At 46.1% G+C, this 12,201-nt stretch overlaps 1 protein-coding gene across 3 annotated transcripts in view; it reads left to right on the forward strand.

Annotated features, from left to right (window-relative positions):
* The window catches only part of Rpn2 (ribophorin II), a 53,414-nt gene that overhangs the window by 4,092 nt on the left and 37,121 nt on the right, over positions 1–12,201 (forward strand). For all 3 annotated transcript variants that reach the window (XM_059261796.1, XM_059261797.1, XM_059261798.1), the window contains exons 3-4: positions 7,562–7,657; positions 8,902–9,077. In XM_059261796.1, the coding sequence (XP_059117779.1) occupies positions 7,562–7,657; positions 8,902–9,077 (272 nt within the window). The remainder of the gene's footprint in view (positions 1–7,561; positions 7,658–8,901; positions 9,078–12,201) is intronic.

A 12,201-nucleotide genomic window follows, 5' to 3' on the forward strand; every position in this document is an offset into this window, starting at 1 on the left:
TGCATGGCTAACAACTCAAAGGAGCTCAAGGTGGAGGACTCAACATGCATTGATCAGCAAGAGTCATTGTGTGGGGCAATTTAGATGAATTCTACTGTTTGGAGGCCTGGCCCCCAGCTTGCAAATAAATACACAGAGACTTACTCTTACTTATAAATGCCCATCCTTAACTTGGCTTGTTTTTAGACAGCTTTTCTTAAATTATCCAGTCTACCTCTTGCCTCTGGGCTTTTACCTTTCTCTATTCTATATCCCTTTCTTTCCTTCTTACTCTGTGACTGGTTGTGTGGCCAGGTGGCTGGCCCCTAGTGTCCTCCTCCTTTTCTCCCTTTATTGCTCCTCCCTCTTCTCTTGAACTTAGACTTCTCCTTGTATTTATTTTGTCTGCCTGGCAGCCCTGCCTAGCCCTCTCCTGCCTAGGTATTGGCTGTTCAGCTCTTTATTAGACCATCAGGTGTTTTAGACAGGTAAAGTAACACAGCTTTACAGAGTTAAACAAAAGCAACATAAAAGAATGCAACACATCTTTGTACCATTAAACAAATATTCCACAGCATAAACAAATGTAACACATCTTAAACTAATATTCCACAACAAGGAACAGCTAAGGGGGTATGTAGTCATTACAAAGTCATGGACAGTTAGGCTAAGACATTTTCTATGACTTCATAAGAAATTACCATACATTTAGGATTTATAAACCACCCATTTGTGCAGCAAAATGGCTCAGTGAGTAAAGGTACCTGCTACCAAAGCTAATGACCTGAGTGAGTTCAGCTCTCAGAACTCATGGTGGAGGGAGAAAACCAGCTCCTGCAGGCTGTTGGTGACAGAGATGAGGCTCGGTTTGTCAGGCTTGTCTGCAGAAACCTTTGCTAGCTCACTATCTCATTGACTCTGGTGCTACTTTTCATTATAGCATGCATCCTTGATTTGTCACAGTGTGCCCTGATGTGGCTCTGCGTCTTCCTCGGGGGTCGTATGTACATTGATCCATGAGGGTGGAGGAAGCAGAAGTGGGGAACAGTGTTTGGATGGCTGTGGGTATGGTGGAGACAGACCTCCGGGGTATGACTTTGGTGAATCAGTTCAGCTTTATTCCAGAGTATAGGGAGTAGGATTGGGAAGGCTGGGGACAAACCCTAATTTGCATTAAGTGGCACACTCCTATCATAAGGCTTCACATGTGACACCAGGGTCCTATAGCAAAGCTCTTAGTACATATGTACAACAGGGGAAGGCTTCTAGCAGGACACTGTGCTAAGGGTCATGCTAAAGATAAGTTAGGTCATCCAGGCTCAGAGACAGCTTTCAGATAAGGTCAGTCCTTCGGACCCAGGGACATTCTCCAGAGAAGGGCAGGTAGAGGACAGTTAGTCTTACTGGGATGGAGTCCCCCATGTCATCTAGCTTTGGAGAAAGCTGCTAAACAATGATGGACTGCAACCTCTGACCATCAAGGCCTCCCACCACTTTGAGCTGTTTTGCTACATCACAAATAATGAAAGACCTTTATGATAAGGTGTTTCCACACAAATGCCTATTGTTTATGCTCTTACCTTGCTTTTTGCTTTTTTTGAAGAGTCAGTGGGCGAAGTGATGCACACCTTTAGTCCCAGCAGTTGGGAAGCAGAGGTGGAAAGATCTCTGAGTTCCAGGTCAGCCTGGTCCACAGAGTGATTTCCAGGCCAGCCAGGACTACAGAAAGAGGCCCTATTTCAAAACGGGCAGGAGTAACCAGTGTGTGTACTGTCTGTTGTCCAGTGTCTCGATTTCCTATATTTTGCCTAGTTTTCTAGTTATTGGGAGAAGCGTCAAGTTGATGCCTTCAGTTCTGTCTTGGCCAGAACTGGGAGTCCCTGCCAGTGTCTTTTAGTTCATGTCAGCGCTTGTTCTTTCTGGGGGGCTCAAAATGTCCCGTTTGTGCCAATAGGTCAAGGGGTGTGTGTGTGTGTGTGTGTGTGTGTGTGTGTGTGAGAGAGAGAGAGAGAGAGAGAGAGAGAGAGAGAGGGAGAGGGAGAGGGAGAGGGAGGGAGGGAGGGAGGGAGGGAGGGAGGGAGAGATGGACCATGAGCACACACTTCTTGGCTTTTGGGCAGGATCTACTCTATCCCAGGCTGGAGTCAGTAACCAGTGTTACTTATTGAGGATTTTGTATGTACCAGGTACACCTGGTATGTTCTTTTGAGTTATCTTCATGTGTCTATATTGTCAGAAACATTTCCTGTAACAGAAGAGGAAACAAGACCTAGACGAGGTTAACTGTGAGTGTCTACCAGTGAGTCTGAACGTGAAGAGGGTGACAGACTCTAGTTCCCATGGTCACATCCATGTTGAAGCTTGTTTTTGTAAATGAGGGTTTATTGAAATATAGTCACACCGTTCATATACATATCATCTACTGCTGCTTCTGTACCTTAGCAGTGTACTGCGTAGTTTCTAGGCTGTCTAGCCCCAAATCCTGAAATAATGACTAATTGGTCTTTTATAGGAAACATTTGCTAATCCCTGCTGTCAGGGAATCAGCTTATTCAAATTTCTCCTGTGTGTGACTATGTTAAGGATGCACTTTTCCTCATGGTCTCGTGAACCCTCAAAGTGAGTTATTTTAGCTTGAAAGTAAGCTCACAGGCATCAGTCAGTTAACCTAAACTTTTCATTCTGCTTCCCTTTTCTGTGAAAAGGGAATTATGTATCCCACCTCACTAGATTGTTGTTAGTATAAAGTGAAATCAGATTATGCCACAAAGGGCCCCTTTCACAGAGTAGCTCTAGTTATGGTTCTTAATAGTGAGGCCTTTTTTTTGTTCTAGTGATAATTTATTTAGGCAAGTTCAGACAATGCCTAGCACAGACACTATGTTTGTGGTGTGCTTTAATGACGCTTCAGTGCTACCCTGTTTCCTCAGAGTATGGGGGTCCCTGAGGAGAGAGTCCTCAACAACTTGAGGGACCTGGAGTGGAGCAGAGGCACCTAGTAGAGCTTTTGTATTGTAAAGTGTAACTGATGAAGTTGGACTGTTAGACTAATGGCAGATTTTAGGAGGATGGAATGCAGGGTGAAAGATTTCTACCAAGGGCAGAACATTTGTGAATCATCGGATTTGTGTTTGAGGCTTGTGGAGGAGTAAGGCACTCACCGTGCCTTCTGAGCTGTGGCATGATTTAGAGTTCCACGTGAAATTTAGTTTGAGCACGTTCCTCTAAAAATGTTCTTTGCTGGTGTTGTGAGTTTGAGGAGACATTGATTAGGACTGAAGGTGTGAACTGAAGTGGGACTGTGGGAAGAGAAGCCAGCAGCGGGTTGAGAGACAAGGATGAATGAGTTGGTTTAAATCAAGACTTGAACTTTATGAATGCATTATGGGTTGTCAATTAGAGAGAAGGACTGTGCTGATGAGATGATGGAGAGCAGCCTCTGCAAAGCCTGGGGCTTACTAGTGCTCGAAGTGTTGCCTAGGAGTTGGTGTCTAGGGCAGCAAGAGCCAGGGCTATTGGAAGCATGGTAGGCAGGTAGTGTGTACGGAAACAGTGGGCTCAGTGGCAAAGGATATGCTTGCTCAGTGTGAGGTCTAAGAGGAGACGAGAGGGGCTGGGAGCTGGTGCTGGAGGAAGTGAGGGAGAGGGTGGCCAGGAAAGAGCCATGTAGTACATGGTGTCTGATTGGGTTTGGGGGGCTGGAAGGAAGGTAGGAGAAAGTTCTTCGCTCAGGATGGTGTTGGGGCCCTTGGAGTTTTACCAAAGGGCACAAAGAACTGAGGCGAGGATGTGTGTGGAGAGCACCTACAGGTAGAGCTAGCTGCAGCCCGAGCCCTGGCGTGGAGAGAGGAGCACTCACTGAAGGTCCTGAGCATGTTTATGAAGTTTCCCGCTCCCGTTGCTGTTAGAGCCATGCTGTGGACATCATGAGCCACTCACCATTCTTACCCTTGCCCTTGGCTTGTCCTTGGGAGCATCAGAGTAGGAATCTACTCCACAACAGAACATTTTAGCAGCCTCTTCTGGTAGGGGTTACAGCCAGGCCCTCTGGATTTGAAGGCAGTTCTCCTAGTTAGGAATGACCTCAGTTGAGCTGCTTTGCTTCTCTATGAACTTAAGACAGTAAAAGTGTCCATGGAAGGGTCATTTAAATCCCCTAGAGGCACTTCCTACACTGTGACGCATTTTAGTGCTGGGAAAGAGGTACCTTACCACTGTGGGGACCTGGTGCTGTCTTTTCATTGTTAAAGCACCAGAGGGCAGCAGAGCACTTCTTAGCGTCTTTGCTGTGTGTGGACATGTTGCTTTCATGAAGTAACCAGTTTCCTTCTTCAGATCCCAGTTTATACAAGGGGGAGTATTTAGTTTCTTTCCTTTTCCCTCTGGTTCTTTTGTTTGATTTGGTTTTGGTTTTCTGAGACAGAGTTTCTCTTTGTAGCCCTGGCTGTTATGGAACTTGCTCTGTAGACCAGGCTGGCCTCAAACACACAGAGATCTGCCTGCCTCTTCCTCCTGAGTGTGCAGGAGAAATTAAAGATGTGTAGCATCACGGCCCTGCCTTCCCTCTGGTTCTTTCAAACTGCACTCAGAAACTTGTTTGTTTTGAAGATTTGTTGTTGTTGTTGTTGTTGTTTATTTTATGTATATGAATGCTTTGTTTTCATCCATACTAGAAGAGGGCATCTGATCCCGTTACAGATGGTTGTGAGCCACTATGTGGTTGCTGGGAATTGAACTCGGGACCTCTGGAAGAGTAGCCAGTGCTCTTAACTGCTGAGCCATCTCTCCAGCCCATTAAAAATGATATTTGGTTTTTTTTTTCCTGATTTTTTTTTGGGGGGCGGGGGTGGTTCAATCCAAGGTTTCTCTGTGTAGTGTTGGCTGTCCTAGAACTTGCTCTGTAGACCAAGCAGGCCTCAAACCCACAGAGATCTGCCTGCCTCTGCCTCTGAGTGCTGGGATTAAGGGAATGCACCACCACACCTGGCCCCTTTTTGAGGATCTTACTTAAGTTTTGTTCCTAACGGTTTTTTAAAAGAGTTGTTTTGTTTTTTGAGTGACCCAGTCCTGCAGTGAGACATGACATCATGTAGCATAGCTGTTAGGGAAGGGCACAGGTGGTTTCATGACTCACCCACTCCCACTCCCTATTCCATTCCCCAGAGGTTCCTACTTTTTCTTTTCTGTGATTTCTAGGGATCAAATTCCAGGTCTTATGCATGCTAGGCAAGTAGTCTATCTCTTAGCAACACCTCCCAGCACCAGAAGCACCCACTTTTAACTGAATTGGCCATAAAATTTTGAATACCTGGGAGGAGGGTAGTTTTGTTTTTTAGACAAAGTCTCTCTACATAGCCCTGGCTGTCCTGTAATTCACTATGTAGACCAAGCTGGCCTCAAACTTGTGGTAGTATTGTGTTCCCCAAAATATTGTGCACCCTAATAAACTTATCTGGGGTCAGAGAACAGAACAGCCACCAGATACAGAGGCTAGAAAATGGTGGCACTCACACCTTTAATCCTAGCATTCCAGAGGCAGAATCCCTCTGGATTTCTGTGAGTTCAAGGCCACATTGGAAACAGCCAGGCATGGTGACACACGCCTTTAATCCCAAGAAGTGAGCCTTTAATCCCAAGAAGTGAGGGCAGAAAGCAGAAAGGTATATAAGGCGTGAAAACCAGGAACTAGGCTGGCTAAGCTTTTAGGCTTCGAGCAGCAGTTCAGCTGAGTGCCATTTGGATAAGGACACAGAGGCTTCCAGTCTGAGGAAACAGGATCAGCTGAGAAGTTGGCCAGGTGAGGTGGCTGTGGCTTGTTCTGTCTCTCTGATCTTCCAGCATTCACCCCAATATCTGGCTCTGGGTTTGTTTGTAGTAAGACCTTTTAAGATTCATACTACACAAACTCGCAGCCTAGTTCTGCTTTCCGAGTGCTAGGATTAAAGACATATGCCACCATGCCTGGGAAATAGCTGTGTTCTATACTAGCTCATTTAAAGTAAATGTTTAGCAGTATAACTATTTTCCCGCCCTTGGCTATTTCTGCCTGGCACCTTTTCCTTGTCTCCTGTCTACCAATGAGATCCTCCCTTCGCCTCTGCTCAGATGCACCCGTCTCATACAACCTTTGTTGATACTCATCACATGAGAGGCCACAGCCCCCACTCTGCCCTGTACATCCCAAAGCACTTGACACAAGTACTCAGCGACAGCTGCCTGAGAACATTGCACCCAACACAGTAATGAGCACAGAACAAAATTCCAGCCACTTTTGCAGGAGAAAAGAGTAGGATTCTGGGGCCCGCGGTGGGCCCTGCTGATGGAGCTGCCACAGAAGGGGGTGTGGGGGGTGCCACTCAGACATTGTGTGCTATGTTGGTAACTTTGGATCTTTTCTGGGAGTGATGGGAACCATGGATGCCTTTAATAGTAATGCAGTGTGGGTGCTTTGTATTTCATAGAGTTTCGTCTCGTGGTGCACAGAATAGATCGCATGCATTGAGGCAGTTAAAAAAAGACTAACAATCAGGTGAGGGATGACAAGGACCTGCCTTAGGGCAGAGACAAGCCAGGGGTCAGTGTCGGTTGAAAATAGAAAGGAAGTAGACTTGGAGGGAAGGGAATAGTCCACAGCAGTTCCCCAGTGTCTGGTCTGGGTGGTTGGCTGGATAGTGATGCTTGTGCCTGAGCCAGGAAGTCAGGTGAAAGAGGGGAAGGCTTTAAAGTCACTTTCGATTGGTTGTCTGACTTGGCTTTGGAGACACGACACTGGAAAACCCAAGACACTTAGCATCAGAGGACACTCTTAACTCTGCCCTCTTCCACAGGCCACTCATCTACTCTCGTCCCAGTTACTTTTCTGCTACTGGAGGTAATGATAGTGTCTGTGAAGGGCCTATGCTCATCAAAAGGGAGAGCACTGTGACACCCAACACAGGTCATGGCCAGAGCAGGGCACTTAAGTGGTTTCTACCAATCTCAGACTTGCTGTTCTGTAGCTAGAGTTTTCCTGCCTGGCCCACAGTCAGGACAAATCTTTGTCACTCGCCAGTCCCATAGCCGCTCAGACCCAACCAAGTAAACACAGAGACTTATATTGCTTACAAACTGTGTGGCCGTGGCAGGCTTCTTGCTAACTGTTTTTATAGCTTAAATTAATCCATTTCCATAAATCTATACCTTGCCACGTGGCTCATGGCTTACCGGCATCTTCACATGCTGCTTGTCCTGGTGGCGGCTGGCAGTGACTCCTTCCGCCTTCCTGTTCTTTCTTTTCTCCTCTCTGTTAGTCCCCGCCTATACTTCCTGCCTAGCCACTGGCCAATCAGTGTTTTATTTATTGACCAATCAGAGCAACACATTTGCCATACAGAACATCCCACAGCACTGTTCCTTGTGTAAAGTCAGCAATTTGGGGTAATAGTGTCCTGTGGAAAATAACTATTTAAAAACAGTTGTATCTAGAATAATTCACACTTTAAGCCTCCGTAGTTTTAGATTTTTATTTATCCCCCTAAGCACTTTTACCTTCCCAGTTACTGCGTTATTTCACTACTTATCTTTGAATTTCTCCCTTCTTTAGAAAGCCTGTACCTTCATCAAGTCGAACCTGGACCCCAGCAACGTGGACTCCCTATTCTATGCTGCCCAGTCCAGCAAGGTGCTCTCAGGCTGTGAGGTGAGCCCAGGTTTATATACTGCCTTCCACTTATTTGTTTATTTATTTATAAGCAGTAAGGTGCATTTTTAGAGAGAGTATAATGTCAGATTATTAATATAATTTTTAAGAATAAGGAATTGTTGGTGTAGGTTGGAATTCATCCACGTAATTTTTCTCCTATAAGAAAATATATTTCCCTTTAAGGGTTCACTGTAATGGCTTTTAGATTAGTTTTTCTTTTCTTTTCCTTTTTTTTGGGGGGGGGGGTTTGAGACAGGGGTTCTCTGTGTAGTTTTGGTGCCTGTCCTGGATCTCGCCCTTTAGACCAAGCTGGCCTTGAACTCACAGAGATCTGCCTGGCTCTGCCTCCTGAGTGCTGGGATTAAAGGCATGCACCACCACAGATTAGTTTTTCTTACACTTCTTTTTTTTTTTTTCTTGGTTTTTCGAGACAGGGTTTCTTTCGAGACAGGGTTTCTCTGTGTAGCTTTGCGCCTCTCCTGGAACTCACTTGGTAGCCTAGGCTGGCCTCGAACTCACAGAGATTCGCCTGGCTCTGCCTCCCGAGTGCTGGGATTAAAGGCGTGTGCCACCACCGCCTGGCTTTTCTTACACTTCTTATCTCTTCTGGGAGGCCTTGAGATTTTCTTTCCTTTCTCTTTCAACATTTAAAAGTATTCAGTGCACCCTCACCTCAGATTTCTAGATCTTTCTGTTGAACAAGCAACTTGTTGGTATCTTTTGGGACGTTGTCTTAGTTAGAGTTTCTATTGCTGTGATAAAACACCACGACCAAAGGAACTTGGAGGGAGGGAGTTTTGCTTAGACTTCCACATCACAGTTCATCATCAAAGGAAGCTAGGGCAGGAGCTGAAGAAGAGGCAGTGGAGGATTGCTGCATACTACTGGCTTGCTCCTCATGGCCTGCTCAGCCTGCTCTCTTATAAACCTCAGGACCACCTGCCTAGAGGTGACACCACCTACAATAGTCTGGGCCCTCCCACATCAATTTTCAATCAAGAAAATGCTCTATAGACTTGCCCACAGGCCAGTTTTATTGAGGCATTTTCTCAATTGAGGTTCAGTCTGCCCAAGTAACTCTAGCTTGTGTTAAGTTGACAAAAAACCAATCAACAGAGGTGGGGTTGACTTGATGAGCGTTTGGTTTGGGGGTGCTGGGTGGTCATGCTTTGGGGGACGCACACACACTATTGTCAGTATGCCTTCACCTGTTCTAACCGTGTCTGCCATTTCTTTCCTAGGTGTCTGTTTCAAATGAGACCAAAGATCTGCTTCTGGCAGCAGTCAGTGAAGACTCCTCTGTTGCCCAGATCTACCACGCAGTTGCAGCACTCAGTGGCTTTGGCCTTCCCTTGGCATCCCATGAAGCCCTTGGTGCCCTTACGGCTCGGCTGAGCAAGGAGGAGACTGTGCTAGCGTAAGTTGTCAGTTTGATCACTTCCTGAGCATCCTTTGTGTTGGTTACTAACCTGAGAGGGTTCATTCATTGCTGCGGCACATATTTCTGGACATCTGCTGTGGGCCAGGTGCTCTGTTAGATGTGGCAGACACTATTCTGGGGTGTGTGTGTGTGTGTGTGTGTGTTTGCTTGCAACTGGAGGCCAGGCCAGGCGTCTTCCTCGGTCACTTTTCACCTTTTTTGTTTTTGTTTTTGTTTTTATTTGAGGCAGGATCTCACTGTTTAGCCCTGGCTGTTGGCACTCCCTATGCAGACCAGGCTGTCCTTGAACTCACAGAGATCCACCTGCCTCTGCTTCCCAAGAGCTGGGATTGAAAGAGTGCACCATCACTCCTGGCATTCTACTTTGGTTTTTGAGACAGGTTGGCTAATGAGCTCCAGGGATCCTCCTGCTAGTACTGGGGTTACAGACACACTGCTGTGTCCAACTTTTCCTTGGGTTAGGAGTCTGAACTCAGGTCCTCATGCCTGCATCTCCCTATCCCCAGTGACTGGCACTTAGGTTAGGCAGAAAAGTCTGGTCCTTGGCCCTGTGGAACTCACACAGACATTATCTTCCAGCTGTTTGGGCAGGAGGCAAGGGCTGAGGTGGTGTAAGTCTACCATCATACAGAGACAGGTTGGAGGCTGGAGCAAGGGTAGATTACCAAAGGACAATGAGGCCAGTGAGCTACATGCAGTTTCTGGTGAGGCTTGGCCAGGGCTGTTGAGACATTAGTACTAGGGGTCCTGTGAAGAACGGGAATGTACTGGATCCCTTGGAGTTGTGAGAAACAGCGTCTATTGGGCACATGGATTCTGAGGGGATAACACAGTCTAGAAATCAGACTCTGGTCCTCTGCAAAAGGCATAGGTGAAGAAAAAGCACTTTATGGGATGATTTTACCCCACATGTGAGAGAGAGAGAGAGAGAGAGAGAGAGAGAGAGAGAGAGAGAGAGAGAGAGAGTGTGTGTGTGTGTGTGTGTGTGTGTGTGTGTGTGTGTGTGTGGAGAATAGATTCATTACATACAGGTGCTGCTCCCTCAGTGCCGTTTACGTGTTTCTTGAGACAGGGTGGGCTGGCTTTTTCTCTCTCTCTCTCTTTCTTTCTTTCTTTCTTTCTTTCTTTCTTTCTTTCTTTCTCTTCCTTCCCTTTCCCTTCCTTCCTTTTTTTTGGGGGGGTGGTTCAAGAGAGGGTTTTGAGGCTGGAGAGATGGCTCAGCAGTTAAAAGCACTGGCTGCTCTTCCAGAGGTCCTGAATTAAATTCCCAGCAACCACATGGTGTCTCACAACCATCTGTAATGAGATCTGGTGCCCTCTTCTGGCATGTAGGCATATATATCCAGACAGAATGCTGTATACATAATAAATAAATCAATCTTTAAAAAAAAAAAAAAAAAAAAAGAGTGATTCTCTGTGTGTTCCTGGATGTTCTGGAACTTACTTTGTAGACCAGGCTGGCGTTGAACTCAGAACTCTGCCTGCCTCTGTCTCCTGAGTGCTGGGATTAAAGGCATTCACCACCACTGCTCAGCTGAGACCAGGTTTCTAATGCCATGCAACTTGTCAATAGGCTAAGCTGTCTGACCAGCAAGCCCCAGGGATCCACCTGTCTTCTTTTTCCTAGTGGTGAGATAACACACACACACCACTGTCGAGACCCTGAGTAGCTTTTACGGACAGTTATTATAAAGAGATCTGGTAACTGATTCGGAATGTTTGTTAAACTTAAAAGTGAAAATGTATTTTTGCAATTATTCTTTAAAACTAAAACTTACCGCCGAGTGGTGGTGGCGGCGGCGGCGGCAGCGGCAGCGCACGCCTTTAATCCCAGCACTCGGGAGGCAGAGCCAGGCGGATCTCTGTGAGTTCGAGGCCAGCCTGGGCTACCAAGTGAGTCCCAGGAAAGGCACAAAGCTACACAGAGAAACCCTGTCTCGAAAAACCAAAAAAAGAAAAAAAAAACAAAAACAAAACAAAACTAAAACTTACCATTTAAAACAATAGTCCATGTTGCTTTTTGTGTGCCTCTGATGTGGAATACCTGGAGCCCTGTCGTACCGGCTAGTTTTTATGTCAACTTGACACAAGCTTTTGTCATCTGAGAGTAGGGAGCCTCAACTGAGAAAATACCTCCATAAGACCGGATTGTAGGAAAGTTTGTAGTATATTTTCTTAATTATTGATTGGTGGAGGAGGGCCTAGCCCATTGTGGGTGATGCTATCTCTGGGCAGGTGGTCCTGGGTTCTATTAGAAAGCAGGCTAAACAAACCATGGAGAACAAGCCAGTACGCAGCATCCCTCCATGGCCTCTGCATCAGCTCCTGTCTTAGGTTCCTGCCCTGTTTGAGTTCCTGTCCTGACTTCCTTCAACAATGAACAGGAATACGGAAGTGAAAGCCAAATAAACCCTTTCCTCTTCAGGTTGCTTTTGGTCATGGTGTTTCGTCACAGCAGTAGAAACCTCACTGATACACCTGTTAATGCTTTCACAGCAGGTTAACAGTACCAATAACTCCTTTCAGAACAGTGGGTTTAGGCCTGGAAATGCAGAGCAGTGTTTAGTAAAGCACTTACCATGAGTAAGCCTACTACCATAAAATCAAACCACCTGGGCCCTAGGAATGGCTCAGCAGGTAAATCTGCTTACCTTAAGCTAAGACCCTGAGTTTGGGTCAGGAAACCACATGGTGCAAGGAGTGAACCAACTCTGACAGGTTGGTCTCCAGCCCGCACACACATGCCAGGACATCCACATGCATGCATACCCCAACAAAAAAGCAAGCTGGTTCCCAGAAGTTTGTGAGTTGGGGAGCAACAACCAGATTATTTCTAAACTTGAAGCTTTGTTAAGGGAAGGGTTCAGTTGACATTCTCATTGTTACTTTTAGTCCTGCTCATATTGACAAGGTCAATAGTGACGTAAGAGCAGAAAATCTCTCTTACACTCATGCTTTTGTGCATAATTGCCTGGTGCTCTGCTCTTAGAAATCTTTTATTTTAGGCTGCTTGGGGTTTTTTTGTTTGTTTTTGTTTTTTGCTTTTCGAAACAGGGTCTCTTCATAGTCCTGGCCATCCTGGAACTCACTGTGTAGACCA

Source organism: Peromyscus eremicus, chromosome 4 (genome assembly GCF_949786415.1).
Source record: "Peromyscus eremicus chromosome 4, PerEre_H2_v1, whole genome shotgun sequence".
Taxonomy (NCBI): Eukaryota; Metazoa; Chordata; class Mammalia; order Rodentia; family Cricetidae; genus Peromyscus; species Peromyscus eremicus.